Genomic DNA, 21,404 nt, shown 5'->3' on the forward strand with positions numbered 1-21,404 from the left:
TTCAAACAAATAAATTCTAAAACTTCATTAATATTACCTTTAATACAAAAACAAATAAACCTGTATTTCTAGTGAACAATATACTCAAAAAAGTGAGAAGATAATAAATACAAATATTAAAATTGTGAAAAACATATAAAAATAATAAATAAAAAATTATTTCCCTTATTTCACAACTTAAAATTACAAAAAGAATTCTTTTATTATCGTTGTTATATTATTTTGCAAGCATGTGTGAAGATTCAAGTATTCAATATCATTTATATATAGCAAAAATCATTTTGTTTAACGATATTTAATCTTCAAAATTATGACAGTTAAGTACAAATCATTGAATTAATTTTTAAAAATAATTAGTTTTTGCTGTATGAACAATAAAAATCTTCTCATTATGTACTTTTTTTTCTATATGTAAAATATACATGTTACAATAATAAAAAATGAATTATAAAAAATTGTGTTAAGATTATACACACACACATTCATTTGCGGTGAATGGGACTAAAGAAAAATACAAAGTTATATAGTAGGAGGTTGAAAATGACAATGATACAATAGGATATCAAAATAGCATTAAAAAATGTATGCAATTGCAATTTATATAAAGACACATAGAATAGATCTTTTTTTGAAGTAAATCTTTCCAACTCTATAATTTTTGAGTATTTTTTACATGTTAAATACAAATATTTGAAGTCGTTTACATGTAAGAACAGTAAAAGGGTGCTTCGAATTGGTTATTTTTACTTACTAAGTAATTGCTGGTTTCTTACTTTTTAAACAATATTAATAATTTGTAACGAGCTATGGGTTTTGCTGCTGTTTTTAACGTTCGAAAAGTGAATGTGATTTCATTGTTAGAAAAATTATTAAAATTTATAACGATAAATCTTTGGGAAAATACAGGGTATAAAAATTTGAAAATGAAATGTATTCAGGGTATAGATCCAAAGCAATCACAGAATTGATAAGAACAAATTGTTCGAATTATTTCTAGCAATCTTTTAATTATAAAAATCATAAATGATAAATAATATTATCCATGAGCCCGGGATCGCCTTGGTGTCTCAAATAAAGATTTCAAAAACAAAGAGACCCATCCCAGAGTGCGAGCCAGCCTGCCTTGTGGAGAAAACATAGAACGAGACAAGAGCGCGGAGCAGGACAAAAAGCGCTCACATTACAGAGAATCTCATGCCTGAAAGAGCAAAATTTAAATTGCTTAAAAACATCTTATAAACATAACAGTTTACATAATTTCTAAAAAATAATATTTGGGAACAAAAATTATGAGACTAAAATTAAAAATTTACTTATATTTTAAAAGATTATATTTTATCTAAATTCACATAAACCCAAATCAAAGTTTCCAACCTGAAAAAATAATATAACCAAGAAGAATAGCCGAATAGAATTCCATCATTCAGGAATAGTACAGGAAATTGTTCTTATATTACATTTCCTCCCACACCCTGCTCCCCTCTTTCATTAACAAGCATAGAAAGGCCACCCATCCCCAACAACCAAGAACATTATTGCAAGATTGTAAAAACAATACAAAGACCATAGCTTGCTGAAATGACCAGGAAAAAAAAACAAGGGAAAAAGAAAAAAGAAAGAAGCAGAGCAGCAACAAAATAGAGGTCGGCTAAAGCCTCATTTAGTATATCAACGAGCAAACAGGAGCTGAGACTGATCAAACCTTACTCCAGGTTCTGAGGTGTTTTGGGGGTAAGGCGTGACTTTTTAACCCTCATAAGCCTCCTCGACGTCATCCTCATACTCAACATCATCCTCGGCAGTTGCATCCTGGTACTGCTGGTACTCGGACACCAAATCATTCATATTGCTCTCTGCTTCCGTGAACTCCATCTCATCCATTCCTTCTCCAGTGTACCAGTGGAGAAAGGCCTTGCGCCTAAACATGGCCGTGAACTGCTCGCTCACCCTCCTAAACATCTCCTGGATTGAAGTGGAGTTCCCCACAAAGGTGGATGCCATCTTCAGACCCTTTGGTGGAATATCACACACGCTCGACTTCACGTTGTTGGGAATCCACTCCACAAAATAGGATGAGTTCTTATTTTGAACATTGATCATCTGTTCATCCACCTCCTTGGTGCTCATCTTTCCTCTGAACATGGCAGAGGCAGTCAGGTAGCGCCCATGGCGGGGGTCAGCTGCACACATCATGTTCTTGGCATCCCACATTTGTTGGGTCAGCTCTGGGACAGTCAGAGAGATGTACTGCTGGGAGCCACGGGAAGTGAGCGGCGCAAATCCCACCATGAAGAAATGAAGACGTGGGAATGGGATCAGGTTAACAGCTAGTTTCCGGAGGTCTGAGTTCAACTGGCCCGGAAACCTGAGGCAGCATGTCACCCCACTCATAGTTGCCGAAATCAAGTGGTTGAGGTCACCAACTGCAAACATCACACGCAACATTAGCATCATTTTATTGTGTTTAGTCTAAGACTATTGATTCCCATAACAATAAGTCACTCACAGCTTGGGGTGCTGAGCTTTAAGGTCCTGAAGCAAATGTCATATAGTGCTTCATTATCAAGAACCATGCATTCATCAGCATTCTCCACCAACTGGTGCACAGAAAGGGTGGCATTGTAGGGTTCCACAACTGTGTCGGATACCTTTGGAGAAGGGAAGACAGAGAATGTGAGCATCATTCTGTCAGGGTATTCCTCCCTCATCTTTGATATCAAAAGGGTTCCCATGCCAGAGCCAGTGCCACCTCCAAGTGAGTGACATACTTGGAAACCTGTCACAGAAACAAGCGCAACATAAATGTAACATTACTCAACTCTGGGTGCAACACTGAAATCCCCCCCCCCTCTCTCTCTCTCTCACACACACACACACAACTGCAAAAGAGGACATTCTCCCCCCCCCCCACACAAGCTTCATTTGTCTCATAAATTCATGCCATGGGAGTAAGCAATGGGTCTGAAATTTTTCGTAAAGGAAAAATACCTGAAACATCAATCAATCAAAAGAAATCTAAAAGAAATTTATGTTGTCATTACTATATTTCCTGGAATGCAAACTAGTTAACTGAATAAATCCTAGTGTGCCAAAAACACACTTTGCCCTAATATTTCAAATGCATTAGCATCATCAATTCTTGGAAGCATATGCCGAAGTTAATAACTGTTTCTCTTTTTCCCAGTTTTTTTCTTGCAGACAGTGTGTTCTGGGGACCGCTAACCATAAAAATAAAAGCACCCATACATATTAAACCCTATATGATGAGAAATTTAGAGCCATGGTCCCTGCCAGGTGCCCCCTGGCCCCCCTGGACCACCACAGACTTCACTTTGGAAGATCCAGAACCAATATAAACCTTTGGATATGGAAGTTTAAAATAAAAAAACTCAGTGACAAATGCGTGGGCAATTTCTTTACACAGCTCACTTGGAGTAAATGCAGTTAAGGTTGACAAATTAAATACATCACCATATCTTATAAAATTTAATACACTATTTCTTCCTCCCCAAGAAACTTGAAAAATTATCTGACATGATCCAAACATTAAATCCTAAAAAGAGATGGAATGAACACGCAAATGAAAAATGTAAACATAAAATAAAGAGAATGAAAAAAGGTAACCATTATGATTGCCAATCAATTTATACATTTAAAATGCGAAGGCATGAACTTAGTCTTACCAACAAATAATGAAAAAGAAAATTTCCATATACATTTCAACAACAATACTGCCCCTCAGAAACCAGGACTAAAATGTGCGAGATATATTATATTTGGTTGGTTTAAAGTGATCTAAGTCTACAATCTCCATGGTTGAAATAAAATTTGGTTTAACATAACCATAACTAGCATGAATCCTGAATTTCCAAGGGAATAAAATCTCTTGAGCACTGCCTTGCGCATACAAGGTTGTAAAATTTTATTTAAAGTCAGCTGGAGAGATCGCATTTATAGAATTCTTGTAAAATCAACTCTCAGGATCTTGCTCATCCTCCTAATCAGGGATTCTTTTCAACCAATTCTCTTTGAAATGCAATTATGCAAGACAAGAAAAACTCAAGCATTCACAATTAAACCGCAAATTCGAAATGCATGAAAACGGAATAAAAATCACAATAACACATTAATACAAAACACAAAACAAACACAAAATTAAAACATAGCAGAAGGCAAAAGATTTCAACAAATCAATCTCCAGGCAATGCCGCTCAGTAAAATCTATACCAGCTCATCACAAATTCAAAACAACAGATGCAAACAGCGCTCGAAGCAATCCGACACTAAAACATATAATCTAACAAAGCAAAATCATTAACCGATTGGAAAGAAACAAGATCTGAATCAAATATACCTTGCAAGCAATCACAGTTCTCAGCCTCCTTGCGAACAACATCAAGAACGGAGTCAATCAACTCGGCGCCTTCGGTGTAGTGCCCCTTGGCCCAGTTGTTTCCTGCACCGGACTGTCCAAACACGAAGTTGTCAGGGCGGAAAATCTGCCCATAGGGGCCGGATCTGATGCTGTCCATGGTGCCGGGTTCAAGATCCATAAGGACGGCCCTGGGAACATACCTTCCTCCAGAGGCCTCATTGTAGTACACATTAATGCGTTCAAGCTGCAGATCGGAGGAACCGTCGCCCTTGTAACGACCGGTGGGGTCGACGCCGTGCTCATCGCAGATGACCTCCCAGAACTTGGAGCCAATCTGGTTGCCGCATTGCCCACCCTGAACGTGGAGGATTTCTCTCATGGCAGATCTGGATCTGGATCTGGATCGAATCGTTCGGTTAGGGTTTGGGAAGAGAAGAGGAAGCGACAGAAAAGAATATGAAGTATGGAGAGAGGGAGAGGCGGGAGGGTGGTTAAGAAGTGTAGGGTTAATAATAGAGCGGGATATTTTTGAAGCGTCATGTGCGTGACCCGCAGGTACGGACAAGTGGACAACAAGCGCCTAAGTCTTGACATGGACGTGTGGGGCCCAAGATGGTGCACGTTAAGACTGTACGCCTCGGGTGCGCACTGGTCCTCATTTATTTCGTTCCTCCGGTTTTTTTTTTTAACTTGTAATTATCAATTACTAAATATACTTTTATTTTTTATAGTTAATTAATTTTTTTATAATTTTATTTGTTTGTTTTTATGTATTACTTAAATTTTTTATGTCTATATTTACAATACATACATATATTTCTTACTATAGAAATATGAGTTATTATAAGTTATCGGATAAAAATTGAAAATCAGTCAATATATTTTTATTGAAATTTCAAAAACACTGAAAGACTAAAATTCAGCCCAAAAAATTAATTTATGAATCAATTGTATCATATTTATATGTTGTATGTAGTTTTATTTGAGTTATTTGATTTGCATTTTTGTATTACATCAATTTTATTATGCAAGTAATATTTATGTAGCAATATGATAATAATAAAAAATGAACTAAAAGAACTTGAACATTTTTAAAAATTGAAAATATTTTTTTTTAATTTAGTGGTAGTTGAGCAAATGCATATATAATATATTTTTTTCATAAAATTAATTTATTATTTTTGAATTATTTATTTTTATAACTTACTTTAATTTATTTTATGTAGCAATATAAACTAAAAAATGATCTAGAAATTGGAGATTTTTTTTTTAAGTTAAATTCCAGCTACTCGGTGGGTCCAAGATTTGTCATGGTGTTTGTTTATTAAATAAGCAAATAATTTGGTATGTGCATCTAAGTATCTTCTATAAAAAATCAAAAAAAATAAAATAAAATCAGTTACATTTCTATAATTTTTAAGTATTTTTATATAAACTAGTTGTGTACACATGCAATGTTGTACTCCGCAACTTTTGAGCGATAATTATAACAAAAATTTTTTAATATTTTTTAGAGTAATTATAAGGTTATTTTGGAATATTAAAAATCAAAGCAAAAAAGGAAATCTTCTTTCTCTTAGTAGAGATATCAAAAAATTAAAAAAAATAAGGTAAATTTTGAAAATTATAGTTTGCGAGGTCTAAAGGCATATTCATTTATAAAAAAATACAATTTTCATTTTTTTTTTTAAATTAAAAGTAGATCATTTTTTAACTTTTCTTTATAAATATTAAAAAATAAAAACAATGAGGCTATATTTGTAATCTTATAAAAATAAAATAAGAATAAGAATAAAAATTATTTCAAGATTGCCAAAAATATTTTTTATTTTTTATTTTAAAAAATTATAAACATATCACCGTCACATTTTATTTTATTTTTTTTCTTAGCATCTACATTTAAAAATTTAAAAGTTATTGCTTAAATGTCTTTTTCTCATTTTCTTATTCTTTTATTTTATTTTTTATTTTTTTCAGGAGAGGGGAAGAAGTATTTCAATGATGCGGGATGGAAGGAGGAAGGTGGTGGGCTGGCTCATGGCTGTCGGCATCCTGTAAGGACAAAGCTAGAAGTAATAATCTTTGCCAATTGATGCTTGTCTGAGAATACACAAATATATTTTTTCTTTGTTTACTTGTGGATGAACATTACGTTTTCACATCAACATTATTCTTCTTCTTCTTTTTTTCTTTTTTTCTTTTTTTTTGTGCAGTATGGGCTTCTAAAGGGTTGGAAAATTTTTTGGGTTTATTCGCAAATGTGAAAGGCTACAAAAATATGAATTTTACATATTAAAAAGTTTTTTTTCTTTCCACAAGTAATTTAAGATTAATAGTCACACCACACTTTAATTTTGGGATATTCCACAGGACTTGTCAACAAAAAATTAGAATTGACAAACAGATGATTAAGAAAGATTAACAATACATTCATTTGTAAAAAATAATTTTATTCTTATTCTTATTTTTTACAATAAAAAAATACAGACAAATAAATGAGTTGATTAGTTACAGAAACTAATCCTCATTTTCAATTTTTAAATTTCTAAAAACAAATACGACATCATGCCTTGTTTTCTTTAACTTAAAATATGATATAAAAATGAAAAATCTAAAACATAAAAATATACTTTCTAAAACAAAGGGCCATTTATAATTATTTTATGAATCCTCAAATGACATTTATTTTATAATTCCCAACATTCATTGAAATCACAATTTATTTGGAGTCCTCATTTAATAATAATAATAATAATAATAATAATAATAATGGTATCCCCTTTCACTTAAATATCAAGATATTAACTCGAATAAATAAATAAAAATGACCACCTCATTTTCAATCACAAAGAATGCCAAACCAAAACTTCAAAAGATTCCAAAAAGCACAAACAATGCAAAGTAACCCGTCGTGGAGAATCCAATGGGGTCCCTTGAAAAATGATAAGCAACTATTATTTTCAATTAAAATGGCAGGCATCACAAATCCCACACAAGGCAGTAACATCTTTGCCGACACTTAAAACACATTCCAGATTGGGTACTTTAATTTTTAAGCACAGCACCCGAGGAGAATAAGAAAACCCACATACAAATGAAATTAAGTTTCAATAAAGTCATTTCAGTACTGAAATTAATCCCCCTAGCAGACGCATTAACATACTTCAAATCATCCCTTTTTGGCACAAACTTTGCTGAACACTGTTTTTGTCAATCCTATATGGAGAGAAAATTTAGTGACCAAACGTGCATTAGATGAAAATCAATCATTCTTGGATATTCTTAGGTCATCAAAACACCAAATTCAGTTCTCATGCAACATTAAATCATTTTAAAGCAAACTACATTATGCAATTGATAACAAGCACAGGGAAAATAGATGGCCTTTATTGACACTGGGGCTAGTGTTGTGAAGTAATCTCATTGCAATACTTTTTGAAGTTCAAGCACTCTTCCACCAAAAAGTCACTGCCAAAATAACTCATCCCATAAGAGTGGAGCGAGCAAAAATGACATAAAACAGTACAAATCGTTGAAGATACTCACAAGATCCGCTCAGCCATCAGCAATGGCTCCCATCTTGGACTCCATGGAAAATCTGTTACAAGTGGTGACTTTATCGGGGCACCTTGCCCATTGAAATGCTACAAAAAACCAAAGATGACTAGATCAGTGAGGAAATGGCATTTAGATCGTCCAACTGCTCATGAAATGATGGAAAATGGATGGTTCTACAAGTTCTTCGACAATGCAGGTAAGTCTTACGCTGTATTTGGTAGGAGGGAAAGGGAAGGAAATGTAGAGGAATGAAAAAATATGAGTGGAAAATATTTTTTCCTCTACTTGGTGGATGGAACGTTGAGGAGAGAGAAAAGGGATGGAAATGGGGCCTTCTTTTTCCCTCCCAAAGCTCCGTTCAAAAACAAGAGGACTATGAGTAGAAATAGACTTGCCCTTCCCATTGTACTATTTCCTTCCCTCTTATCCATACCAACACTGTTAATATTTATTCACATGTAAGGCAGATCTGGGCGACAAATACTATTTATTCCACTATTTGTACAACATCTCCAGTCACTTTTCATGCACAATCCACCACCCACACCTAGCCATTTAAGGGTCGAACACCTTGCACATTGATCAGAGGACAACCCATACATAACCAGGAGTACATCTTTATTGCAAGTCTAAGGGTATCCAAAAATAATTTTCCACAAAATGCAAAGCACGAATGGTGTTGATCCATCAACCTCCACCTATGGAGCGCGAAGGAATTTAGGGCACCATTTTTCTGCTTTCCAGGGACCAGAAAATTCAACCATAAAATTGCATAACATTAAAAAGCAAACAATGCAGCCCAGTGCAGAATAACCAGTTTCCTTGTAGAAATGCAGGGGTACAAACACAAACACACAACTTGCAACAGTACATGTACAGCTGATGCATTTAACTACATCTTTCTCCATAAATATCAACAACAGCTGCACCAAATTCAACAGAAGTATATAGAAAAATACAATAATCTGTTAAATGGGAAAGAAAACAGACAAACAAGCAGACAATTATCACTACCTGACTACTTTGAAGTGTCAAAGCTGGCTGTTGCTTCGGAAACTGAGTGGGAAACTGAAAATGCACCTACAACAAACCAACTCTTATGATTACCCTCTCACTTGCCCATATAACATGTAAAAAATAAAGCATAGGATGATTAAGCCCACAAAACAACACCATCCATCATAGACAGCTAAAATCAGAAGCCAACCTCTCAATAGACAACCAGAACCCAGAAGTGCATAGCAAAATAGAACCACCACTAGATGGGTCATGGTTTAGGTTTCATTGTTTCAGAAAATTGCTGGCTTTGATATATATTCTCTTTTAGGTTCATTGAGGAGTGGTATTTTAGACAATTTAATATTTTCGGGCAGAGGCTGTGATTTATGGAACAAGATTTTCTTAGTATTTGGGGTTGGTTAGGTTACTGGGATTTTTCAAGTGACATTTAATACTAATAAGGCTGGTTCCAAGTCAAAAATTACTCTTCTGTACGAATATTTAGTCCCACTGCTAAAAGTCTTCCAAGGATATATATTCTAGTTCCATTCAATTCAATGGAGAACAAAGTTTTAAGAAAATTTCTCATTAAATTGTTCTCCAGGATTGTGCAATTGCAACCCTGAATCTATCTTTGATGCCAAAACAAGTCTTAGAGTGATACCTAAATCTGCTTCTTCTAGATTCAATACTTTTTCACCCATACTAAATCACAGTGGCACTCGTTGATTTAATTTCCATCATCAATCCTCTCCACAAAACCTTAATCCCTTCTCCAATATTGATCTTTAACAGGAACATCATGAACCCCAAAAAATCCCATTCATGACAGACTTGACAGTAGTTTTCTATTATCCATGTTTCAATTTACACTTCTAATGGACTAAAGCAATTTAATTTAAGCTAATAAGGTTTTTTGTGAGAGAATCATGGTGGCCCAGAAGGTCTCCACAGTATCTCCCTTGTGCTGTCATATGACTCAATGACTAGCATCCAAAATCATGCAGGTAGCAGCTCTTCCATTATTTCCCTTGAAAAAGAGTTTCATCAATTCCTTTTTTACACTCTTTAAGGAGTGTTAGGTTTCACCAGAGTTCGTCGGCTGCATTATCCCACTTCCACCCTTTTGAGTTGAGGCCTTAGCTGTTTGGCTAGCCTCCCTTGGGGCATGTCAGCGGGAGCAACCAAGCTACCTTAGGCTTCCAATGCCTTATATACTTAGTCGAGGTAGAGATTCCTCAAATCACAAGCTACTCCTCTCCCCACTCAACGGGTTGCCCTCAAACAAGGTTTGGACATTCTTTGCTAGCGTTCCCATTCGACTCTACAAGGCTTGAAATAGTTGAACACATGCCATGCCAAAGCTTGGGGCATGGGTTCTCCTTGTTGGGAAAGATTGCGAAGAAAAGAGAATATGAAGATGTGTTCTCGATCATCCTCAATACTGGCCTTTCTTTTTCTCTTTTAGTGGGTATATGATCAAGTCATGACTATGTTGGGGTGTTTCTGAGAGCACCAAACATTTGATGCAAAATTTGGTGGGAAGCGCCAATGATCACAAACTTGGTTTACAGGTGCTCCTAGATAGATGATGGTCTTTTCACGCAATGGATGGTTTCCGACAGGTGGGCATGGAGTCACAAAGCAAAGCTCCAAGAAAACCCTCTTATGCTAAAGTCAAGGGTGATCAACAAAAAGGACGTAGGGTTTCCCAAGTACTTGCGTTTGATGGTCTTTCCCTAAAATGGATGGTTTCCAACATAAAGGAGTGCACATAGTCACAGAGCAAGGCTCCAAGAAAACCCTTCGACGTTGAAGTCAATAGGGTGATCAATGGAAAAGACTTAGGGTTTCCCAATGCACTGGTGTTTGTTCTCCCTCACCTTAATCTTATACAGGATACTCATTAATTCTCTGAGCAAAGATCTCGAGATATACCCTTAGACGGTGAATGAGGAGCCGTTAGTGTAGGATCAAAGGAGCTCTTTGCGCCCATCTCCATAATTTGTAGCACTTGTAATGGTAATCGAGTCCTCATAAATACAGATCTCCCTTGGCATGCTCACTCCCTAATCAAAAGGCAGAGTTTGAAGGGCCTATGGAAGTTGCATCTCATCCAAGACTTGGACAGACCTCCTCCTAAGAAACCAAGGGCTGCTGCCCTTGCTGGATGAAGCCTCCACCTCCGTGGGTCTCCCTCTCCCAAGAGAGGGCCGAAGGTGGAACCCACACAACAAGAAGCCTAAGATTCTCGTCCTTCAGTCAAAGCTATGAAAGTTTAAAATGGACAAAAAAATAACCCTAGAAGGAAAGAAGAAGGACAAAGGGACTAAAGGCAGGAGAAAGAAAGAAATGAGGAGTGTTGTGGATGATTCCTGGAAATGAAGGAAGACCAAAGATAGGCAGGAGGGTGCATTCAAGGTTGAAGAAGCAGAAAAGAGAATGGATGACTAAAAATTCAGCTTAAATACCCAACGGAAAAAGAGAGAAGGCTAATGCCATTGCACACATGACGCAATTTGGGCACCTAAGGATCCCAAACAATAGCAACATGTCACGTCTACATAAGTTCAAAAAAGCAAAAGGGAAACCAAGGCAAGAATATGATGGTTGTATTGCGTCTCAAGGCATTTCCCACTAAAACGCATGGTCCAAATGTGGTCACTTGCAAAAGGGACTTATGACATGGGGTTACAAGTAGGAGATTCCCATCCTTCATAGCCTGGACCACAGATATCCATAATGGCAAAGAGTAACTATCCTATATAAGATTGAAGCAAACGGGGATGAACATCAGTACATTGGAAAATCCTAACACTATTGCTCTCTCATCTTTTCCATTGATTACGCTACTAATTTTGGCATAAAATATTTTTCCCAGAGCCCAACTCCATTGACTCTGTGTGCGCCCCTTTATGCAAGAAGCCATCCATCTCATCAAATTTTGCATCAACTACTAATAGTGTAAAGCAAATTAATTTATGCTAATAATGTTTTGTGAAAGTAACTTATGCAAGTGCATAGAGCTTAATAAGAAATCCTATTGAGATATAGAGGTTCATCATTCACTACTGTCAATGCTTGAATTCATCATTGGAGACCCCATGAATTGGAGATTAGAGGTTCATCATTCACTATTGTCAATGTTTGCAGATTTAATTCATTGATATGAAATCCAAGCAAGCTCACAAATTCAACTTTTAGTTAGGCGAATTGCATTTTGGCATGGGTAAAGGTTTTAAAATTGTATGTTGAGAGACTCAAACCCTTGATACAATGGGTTATCCCCACCGTGGGCACACACTATGTGTGTGCTCCACAGCCCTAAATTTACTGTTTTTAGAAAGATAATGGGCGAGTTATTAATTTAAACTTGTAGGAGGGCATCTAAGAAACAATGAGGGGTGAATGCATATTGAAAACTGTCTTCTCTTCCCTTGACTAATAGTACAGATATGCTTCAATGCATTCGCTCAACATGATTACACTCTACTATTATGCATAAATAAAAAATACATTAAATACAATAGATGCTCTACATGTTAAATATAAAGGATGTTCTATACTATGTATTAATATTTTCAAATCGCACTCCCTCGCTCTACGCACATAGTTCATTACTTCACTCCATGAAGCCTACCAGGAAATATAGATAGTTGTGGCATTCTATGGGCCTATGGATATAGAAGGGGTAAAATATATGCGATTAATATAGTTTTCCCGTACATATGATAATGTCATAACTCTTTTTTTTCTTACTTATCATATCACTCAGAAGAAACAATTTTGTTTTTCCTTTTTGGAAAGTGGGGGTTGTCAGTCTGATACCAACATGGATGTGACAAGATACTGACATAGCAATATGGAAAATTTTGAAAAAAAAAATGAGGATACAACATGGCTGAGATACATTAAGTAATTAATATTTAAAAAATACATATGAAAAATTTATCCCTTTTCAATAAAAATATTGAGGTAATTTTATTTTAAATGAAATATAGGCATTGCACATTTCACTAACTACAGTTATACAATCATCAACTTAGTTCATATTAGAGGACCAAAAAAAAACACTTAAGCATATAAATTAATCAAACATTTCATTAACTACAGTAATACAATCATCAACTTAATTCATATTAAGAATATTCCAACAAAAAAAAATTTCAAGAAGCATGTAAATTAATCAAAAAATATTGTCCATAAATTTATTACAAAAAATGAAATCAAAAAAGGCAGACAACCCTGGCAGTGAGGCAGAGGCAGTGACCCATGAGGCCATCAGTCACTCTATTATTCGTCAAGTTCACCCACCAAATTTATAAATAAATAAATATGAACAAGAAGAAAAAGAAAGACAAAGTGTCTAGGACGAGAAGTTGAATGGGTACAACCCTGTTGGAGACTAACAGGAGGAAATGGATCAAAGGTTGTTTGTGTTCAATGAATTTATGTGTGCTAGTTTAATTAGCAGTAGGATTATGTGTATTTGGGAGTTTGGTTGTAATATTTTGTGCATTTTAGGGGCTATTTTGCAATTCCATGCATCTTTAGGGGTATGTGTGTAAGTGTGTAGGACGAGAAGTTGAATGGGTACAACCCTGTTGGAGACTAACAGGAGGAAATGGATCAAAGTTTGTTTGTGTTCAATGAATTTATGTGTGCTAGTTTAATTAGCAGTAGGATTATGTGTATTTGGGAGTTTGGTTGTAATATTTTGTGCATTTTAGGGGTTATTTTGTAATTTCATGCATCTTTAGGGGTATGTGTGTAATTTATTGTATTTTAGGCTTTCTTGTAAATAGGGTGTGACTGTGAAGCCATTTAAGAGTTAGTTTTACAGTGATTCGAATTGAAAGTAAACGTGTGATTCTCCCATTGTATCTCTCTCTCTCTCTCTCTTGGCTGCAATTCTATAATGCTGTGTCCTGCATCATTGGAGCCCAACACGATCTCCATCCATCCATTTTCAGTCCCTATTTTCCTTCCAATAACTCTTCTTCTTGCTTTCCTTCTTCAATTCTCCTTCTGTCCTTTCTCTGTTCTGTTCTATTCAAATATGATCAGTTCTGCTCTCTTCTCTGCTGCCAGCAGCCCTCTTTTCCTCTCTCTCCTTCTCTTTTATTCTTCTCCTCCTCTTATTCTCTCCTTCTTGCTAATTCTCTCCCTTAATTCACTCTCTCACTAATTCTGATTTTCTGTCCTTTGTTCTCTTTCTCTTCTACTATTTCTGATTTCTGATTTCTTTCCTCCTCTTTTTCCCACTTCCTCTTATCACTGTGCTCCCTATTCTCCAGCAGAGTTCTTGAACCAAGACTTTTCTTGCATCTTTCATTTTCTCCATTCATCACACTCGCTCACTGTCAATCTCTCCTCTTAGCACCACCCATGAAAGCCCCTTCAATCATCTTATCTGCTATTAAATTTCAGTACCAAAAAAACCAAAACATGCAACCTCCAGCCAAAATTACAGTTGTCCCACTCATATTTCAAACCATCATCATCAAAAAATGCCAACACCCTAGCAAACCACATGTAGGTACAAACATTCTGAAACATGGTACATATTTTTATCCAAATCATTAAATCTAATGATCCAAACTTTTAATTAAATATTTATCACATAACTTTTTATTAGTTCTTTTTGCCAAACATCAAGGGAGGTCAATGTCTTTTGCCCTTTCTATTTCTATCATTTTTAAACTATTTCACAAAATAAAATCTCTTCTATATTTAGAAACACCACAACATCCTCTTCAAAATATACAAGTGCCATGACAGTTTTTTTTCACCTTTTTCACCAATATACATATTTAAGTATACCCCTAACCTTCCACATTTTAAAGCATGTGCCATACCGCAAACCTGTTCATGTTCCACAAACCAGAACATCCACATTCTAGGGAACATTGTTTCAAGCATTATTACCCCAGTAGATCTTCATGACACCACCACTGTAACTAGAAACAGAAACTGGCAGATAGCCCTTCCTCAAAAATTCATTGCCATCTGACAACACATATAGTCCCAGCACCCCTGTGCTTTTCTCATCACACCACCACAACCACAACCATTGCCATCCCCATTCCCTTACCTAACTTCGCTATAAATTTCATTGTCATAAAGCCACTGCCAGCGACATGCGCCTCACGCACTGGTGATGCACACAAGGAAAACTGCCAGAATATCCTGCAACTTCCCAACTCATGATAAATTGATTCCAGCCACAATATTTTTGGTATTTTTCCTGAGATTGTTATATGGAATGTGACATTTTGCAAACACAATATTTTAAAACAAAGAGCTAGATGTGTTCCATCGGCACTTGGGAGCACCAATTTGTCACTGCCAACAATAAGAATCAGATTCTGCAGCATTAGTTGAGTTTTCTAAGGGCCTGGTCCTCCAACATTTCAAAGTTCAGAATCAAATATTTTTTCCAACTGAGGGATATTTGATGTAGGACAAGAAGCTGAAAGGATAGTGCTATTCATTATGTGTGCTTAGTTTAACTAGTTGTAGGATTATCTGTACTCATGTGTTTGTAATATTTATGTATTTTAGGGATTCTTTTGTAATTTTATGTATCTTTAGGAGTATGCGTGTAATGTATTGTTTTTTAGGCTTTAGGCTTTCTTAAAATAGGGTGTGAAAGCCGTGTAACAGTTAGTTTTATGACGAATTTCAATTGAAAGTGAATGTGCAGTTCCCCTTACTATCCCCTTCCTCCTCTTCTTCCTTCTTCTTCTTCTTCCCTTTTTCACGCCTCTTCCAGTCTCTCTCGATGCAATTCCATGATGCCGTCCTGCATCACAAAGGAAAAAAAGAAGAAATACAGAAAGGCATTACCAGAGGCTGCCAAACTGTCAAACTGGCAAATGAGGGGACGGGGGGGAGCGAGGTAGAGAAGGAGAAGAGGGAATGGAGTTTATAAGTTGCATTAGCCAGGCAGAAGCTGATGAAAATTCATGCGAACACATCCAAGGAAACAGCAAGGAGTGAGGAACTCTCGAGGCCTCATGACTTCCCCCAGTCTTTTTGTCTCCCGAAAAACAAGGGCTGGGAACTCCGGAGGGCAAGGATCTGACCGTCTAACACAGTAGCACTTTGTGCTAAGGCTCTAAAATGGCAAAGCCCTCAACTCTGCTCCCTGTGTCTGTACCCTTTCATTGGGTTTTTTGAAAAAGGAGCCAAAGGTTAACAAAACATTGCATGCTTATGCAAGTGTCCCAGACATGTCGGCTCTCTGTCACGTTGTGTCAATGTGTGCCCCATTATGTCTGAATTTTAAAATTTAAAAAAAAAAAAAAGCAAAATACAAAAAACAAAAAAATATTGAAATGTTTCCCAACACGTGTCAAGAGCCATATCAGGGTGTGTTGGGCACATGTTGCCATGTTGGTGTCTAACACACGTCGGGTACAAACACTTGGGCCTCTTAGGAGTGTTGTTTTTCCTAGGTACGCATCCAAGGACTAAAATCAACAGTTTCAGCATGCACATATGTAGGTAAACATTGGTAAAATTATCAGCACAAAAAAAAAAATTAAATCAAAGAACCACAAGTCACACAAGGCAGCAATACCACTGGTAGCTGCAATGGAATTGTTAGCTTGACTACAGCTTCAGCTCCTCAATGAAGATTCAAAAGTACAGCGTATATACAAATGCCCGAGCATAAATCACAAGAAATTATAATTAAAAGGCTCTAAACATGTCATAACGTAATAGAAAAAAAGCTGGATTGACAATCTAGCAGATTGACAAATAGACATGAAGCATGGTTCACATATAGTCAATTTCCACTTGAGGGTGCATTATTCATCAATAAATATGAATATGAAGATTTTGTCATACCAGAAATGTAAAAACCCCAGATGCAGCAAGAAATGTTGCTTTTCTGCAAAAAATCTGTCAATGAAGCAATTAACACTTGCCAATTCTCCACTAATTTTATTTCTTGGTGCAAATAAAGAAATGCAAACTGAGCATACCGGATCAGCTTCCACAGGCCTTCCAAATACAGTAGCTAATGCCTCAATAAAACGCCTTCTATGTTCAATTAATGAAACTGCATCCAAAATCTTAAGAGAAAAGGAAAAGGAAAGGGGGTTCTCTAAGATCACAAATCATGCGTGATTGACGAGCATGAGCAGACATAAAAATTGTAAAGCTGTGAGCTGAGAATGAAATGGAATGTTTACCTGTCCCTGGAGACTGTCCTCTAAATTGGGAAGATATTCAGCCATGCACCTTAAAAGGATAAAACAATAAATAAATAAATGTGATGTCAGCAAATTTCAACCTATCTGCATTTCACTTGGGAGATGCGCAAAAAGAGAAAAACACTACCAGCAACATCAACAAACCAAAGTCTCACTATATGAAGTCAGTCATGATGCCCCTTTTCCACTGCTTGATCCATAGCAATCAAATGATCACTTACTAAACCTATCCAAATTAATCAAATTTTGCCACACCCCCTCCTAGTCCAACCTAAACAAAACATTATCTCGCGGGTGCTCTATTGTCTATGCTTTAAGAGCTCAAATCATCTCTAAAATGCCTTTCCCACATGCTGCCCTCTAAAAATTTTACAATTCGCTAAAACTATGTTCTAAAAAGCAAAATTTATTTTTTTTTAAACAATTAAAAGTAAATTTTATTTAAAAAATGATGAAGATAACAATGATGCAACAATTTTTCCCTGTGTTTTTCCTTCTACTTTTTTGTGCGGACAAACTACAGCAACAATTAACACTTGGGTGGACACAAGTTGCTTATGATAGAATGGAAGTTAAGAAGACAACACTTGGATAACAACTAAAGAAATATCAGGACCTAAACAAAACAAACTTTCAATAGATAAATATTAAAAAAACGAAACAATCAAACTATGCCATTTTACCCTTGTTACTTTACCACATACACCTGTATTTTGGGTACTTTAAGGTTCTAAAATTCCAAACTTTTCTTCCATCTATTTCTTTCCACTTACGGACGGAAACAAAATGGGACATTTGAGAGGGACGATTCCCTCTCCTCTTTCCTGCACTGTTGCCCTTAGGTTGTCCTGAAAAATCAGAATTTTCTATTTTCTACTCTTTTCGATTAATACAGCTCCTCAATCCTAACAAGTTATACCTTTATTTCACCTATTTGTTGTCTGCTCTAAGGATCTTTCGCCTCCAATCAATCAACAGGGAAAAATAAAATTTTAAAAAAAAAAAAAAAAAAAAAAGCTGAATGGGAAGACACATTCATTCTATGAAAACAAATAATTTTTTGCCGAGTATGAACACAAAAAATATACATGACTTACATGCAATCCAACCATGGTGGAAGCTTGACATCTTCAATCGAAAATAGAGCCTTCAACTCAGAAGAAGCTACCAACTTTAGACGAGGAGCTGTAGGTGCAGATGAATACTTTCTCCCAACAGGAAATATCACCTGCATTAATCACTAAATCCATTATGACAAGGAAATGAGGCAATAGTAATTGTCACAGTGAAAGAAGCTGGTCAGTAATATAAATGAGGGAAAGATTTCCCTCAGGATTTAAAAACTGGCATGGGGATTCAAGTGCACCAATCTTTCAAAAAATGCTTGGCTGACTAAAAATTTGAGCTAAGCAAAATCACAGTGCCCAGGCAAGGGTGGCTATCTTAAAATCTAGTAGTCCAAAATCTGTTTTGGAGCAGAAGGATTTTCAACAAGCATGAGTGAGAGATAAAGAAACTTCAACCCATGGGCAAGAGCAGCAGAAGCTTCCAATAAGGCATAGGAAAGACATTTTATACACTTAAAAGGCTAGATAGGAGTGCACTATATCTAAAATTAACTCCAGGCATTACACTGCTGACTGCTCCTAAAAGTCTGATCATTTTTATTAGTAGTCAAGAGAGAACAAATTTTAATATGGCATTTCTGCCCTTGAGAGCTTTTTAATCTCGAACTATAACTTCAACTGTGTCTCCATTACAAAGTCATTTGCACATCCTTAGAAGACTCCTGAGCATTCTGAAACAACTGCTAAGGTCCAACATCAATGAAGTGCTTCAAATGTCAGGGTTTTGGGCATCAAACGGCACAATGTCCTAACCATGTCGTGGCTATTGCAGAAAAAGAAGATGATGATGATGTCATCCAAATAATTGAAGATGAGACACAAGTCCCAAGTGAGTTAGATGACAATGTCTACGAGAAAAATTGATTAGTTCTTCGACCTATCCTCTCTTCCCACAAGGTTGAATAAAAAGAAGATTGGAGACAAACCAGCATCTTTCAAACTCAAGTGATTTGTCATATGCAATTTTGTACTTTGGTTGTTGATCATGGTAGTTGTACAAATATAGCTTCTGAAGAAGCTGTGAAGAAGTTAAATTTGGAAGTTCAACCACATCCCCATCCTTGCAAAATTGCTTGGGTGAACAATACCAACTTGAAGGTCAATAATCGTTGCTTGCTTACCTTCAAGATTGATTCAATTGTGAAGACAACGTACTGTGATATCCTTCCTCTCAAGATTTGTCAAATAATTTTTCAGCCGTCCAAGTTGTCTGACAGGGGGATCAAGAATGATTCCTATGAGAATTCTTATACCCTCTCCATTGACAAGAACAAGTATAAGTTGATGCCATCTCGAGCTCTTTCACTCACCGAATTGAAGCGTAATGAAGCAAGACGATTGTAGTCATGGTGACAGATTCCCTAGTGCGTCAACTTCTTATTAGAAAGAGGGAATTAATGTAGGATAGGAAGCAGGTACCTTGATGGATCATTTTGACATAATTTGGAGACCAATTTCAAAGAATAGGGTCCAAGGATTGCTGGGTCCTAAATCCAAATGTGTATGTTTATTTGTAGTATGCTTCTATGAATTCAATGAAATTAGCTTTTAATGAATATGAATTGAAAGTGAACGTATGATTCCCCTCATTTTTTTTCTTTACATATTTTTCTATTCATCACCCTTGCTACAAGTATTGCATCATTCCCCGTCTTCTCCTTTTCTTTTTTTTCTTTTTTTTATTTCAGACTCTAAGGCCTTCGCCTAATTTTGAGCTCTACACCCTTGGGTTTTGAGGCTAACAAGTGTTCATATAAATAAATCAGACTCTTCGCCTTTAACCCAATTCCAACCTCAATGCCCTTGGATTTTGGAGGCTAACAAGCTTTCATATAAATTAACCAGGTTCGCCCTTTACTCAAATCCAAGCTCTATGCTTTTGGGATTTTAAGGCTAATAAGCCTATAAATACATAGTGTTTTTCACGCTTCGCCCAATTTCACAATCTATGCCCTTTACCTAATTATGGGCTCTATTCTAATGAGATTTTGAGGCTAACAAGCCTTTATATAAATAATTTGAGTTCTTCACCCTTTACCCAATTCCGGGCTCTAGGCCTTCAGAATTTTGGGGCATGCAAGTCTCCATATATTTATATGGAGAGAAAAGAACTGAGTTAGCATTAAATTCAACCAAATATTTACATCAATATTTACAATCCATATACAAAGGTGCAAATGTTCTTCCATTCTAATTGAAGCATTTACACAAATTTTTCAAGTCCCAGGTCCTGAGTGCAGCCTCTTTTAACCAACATAGATAATTTGTATGTTCCTTGATGAACAACTTCTCTAACTTTGTAAGGGCCTCCCGATTTTTCCAAGAGCTTTCCATCTTCTTCCCCAATTCGAGACGCTATAGATTTTCCAAGTACAAAGTCCCCTCCAAAAACACGTTCTTGAACCCTTCTGTTATACTACTAAGCAGTCCATTGTTGAAAGGTTGTTGCTAAGCTAACTCTCTACTTTCTTCATCCAAATTAGCTCATAAGTCCTCGTCATTGGTAAACCAATTTCCACTAAGACAATGGCCCCAGCACCAAAAGCTAGGATAAAAGGACTCTCTCCCATTGTAGTGCAGCTGGTCATGGAGTAAGACCAAAGGATCATACGAAGTTGGTCCACCCACATTTCCAAAGCTCCTTCAATTCTTGTCGATAGCATGAAGGATGGTTCTACTTATCACCTTTGCTTGATCATTTGCTTGTCAATACCTCACCAAGGTTACCAAGTACATATATACAACTAAAACACAAAATTCTCTAAACATTTTCTATCAAATTGTTTTCCATTATATACAAGATAGCTCGCGGTATGTCAAACTTGCAGATCACGAATTTCTGGATAAGTTCTCACGGGTTTTCTGAGATCCGAGCTAAGGCTAGTGCTTCATGGAAAAAAAAAAAATCAGTGGTCAATTCCAGAAATTATAATTGCTCGGTTTATTTTTTGAATGGTCTGTGTAGATCCACTCTCCACCAAATGAAAAGCCATGGGATTACAACTGGGTTGAGGAGCATCGTCGAAATTCAAGGTAATAAGCACACATGCTTTTGATTTTTTGTTAACAAAAGAAATTCATTGATAGAATAGGAATGTACAAACAGGAGAATAAGTCACC

The 21,404-nt window shown here is 36.2% G+C and overlaps 2 protein-coding genes across 2 annotated transcripts in view; both read right to left on the reverse strand.

The window, feature by feature from the left end:
• Positions 1-1,388: 1,388 nt before the first annotated feature.
• On the reverse strand, positions 1,389-7,436 carry LOC131161433 (tubulin beta chain-like). The gene is made up of 3 exons (XM_058117183.1): positions 4,355-7,436; positions 2,507-2,776; positions 1,389-2,423 (listed from the first exon to the last, which is right to left on the reverse strand). Exons 1-3 carry the CDS (start codon positions 4,752-4,754, stop codon positions 1,747-1,749), a joined length of 1,347 nt encoding a protein of 448 aa, XP_057973166.1. The 5' UTR covers positions 4,755-7,436; the 3' UTR covers positions 1,389-1,746.
• Positions 7,437-7,450: 14 nt separating this feature from the next.
• LOC131161434 (uncharacterized) overlaps positions 7,451-21,404 on the reverse strand; it is a 36,585-nt gene continuing 22,631 nt past the window's right edge. The window contains exons 7-13 of the mRNA XM_058117184.1: positions 18,255-18,385; positions 17,137-17,185; positions 16,927-17,016; positions 16,790-16,843; positions 8,948-9,013; positions 7,922-8,019; positions 7,451-7,843 (exon numbers count right to left, since the gene is read on the reverse strand). Coding sequence (XP_057973167.1) covers positions 7,777-7,843; positions 7,922-8,019; positions 8,948-9,013; positions 16,790-16,843; positions 16,927-17,016; positions 17,137-17,185; positions 18,255-18,385 — 555 coding nt within the window. The 3' untranslated portion in view covers positions 7,451-7,776. The remainder of the gene's footprint in view (positions 7,844-7,921; positions 8,020-8,947; positions 9,014-16,789; positions 16,844-16,926; positions 17,017-17,136; positions 17,186-18,254; positions 18,386-21,404) is intronic.

This window comes from Malania oleifera, chromosome 8 (assembly GCF_029873635.1).
Source record: "Malania oleifera isolate guangnan ecotype guangnan chromosome 8, ASM2987363v1, whole genome shotgun sequence".
NCBI classification, from domain to species: Eukaryota; Viridiplantae; Streptophyta; class Magnoliopsida; order Santalales; family Ximeniaceae; genus Malania; species Malania oleifera.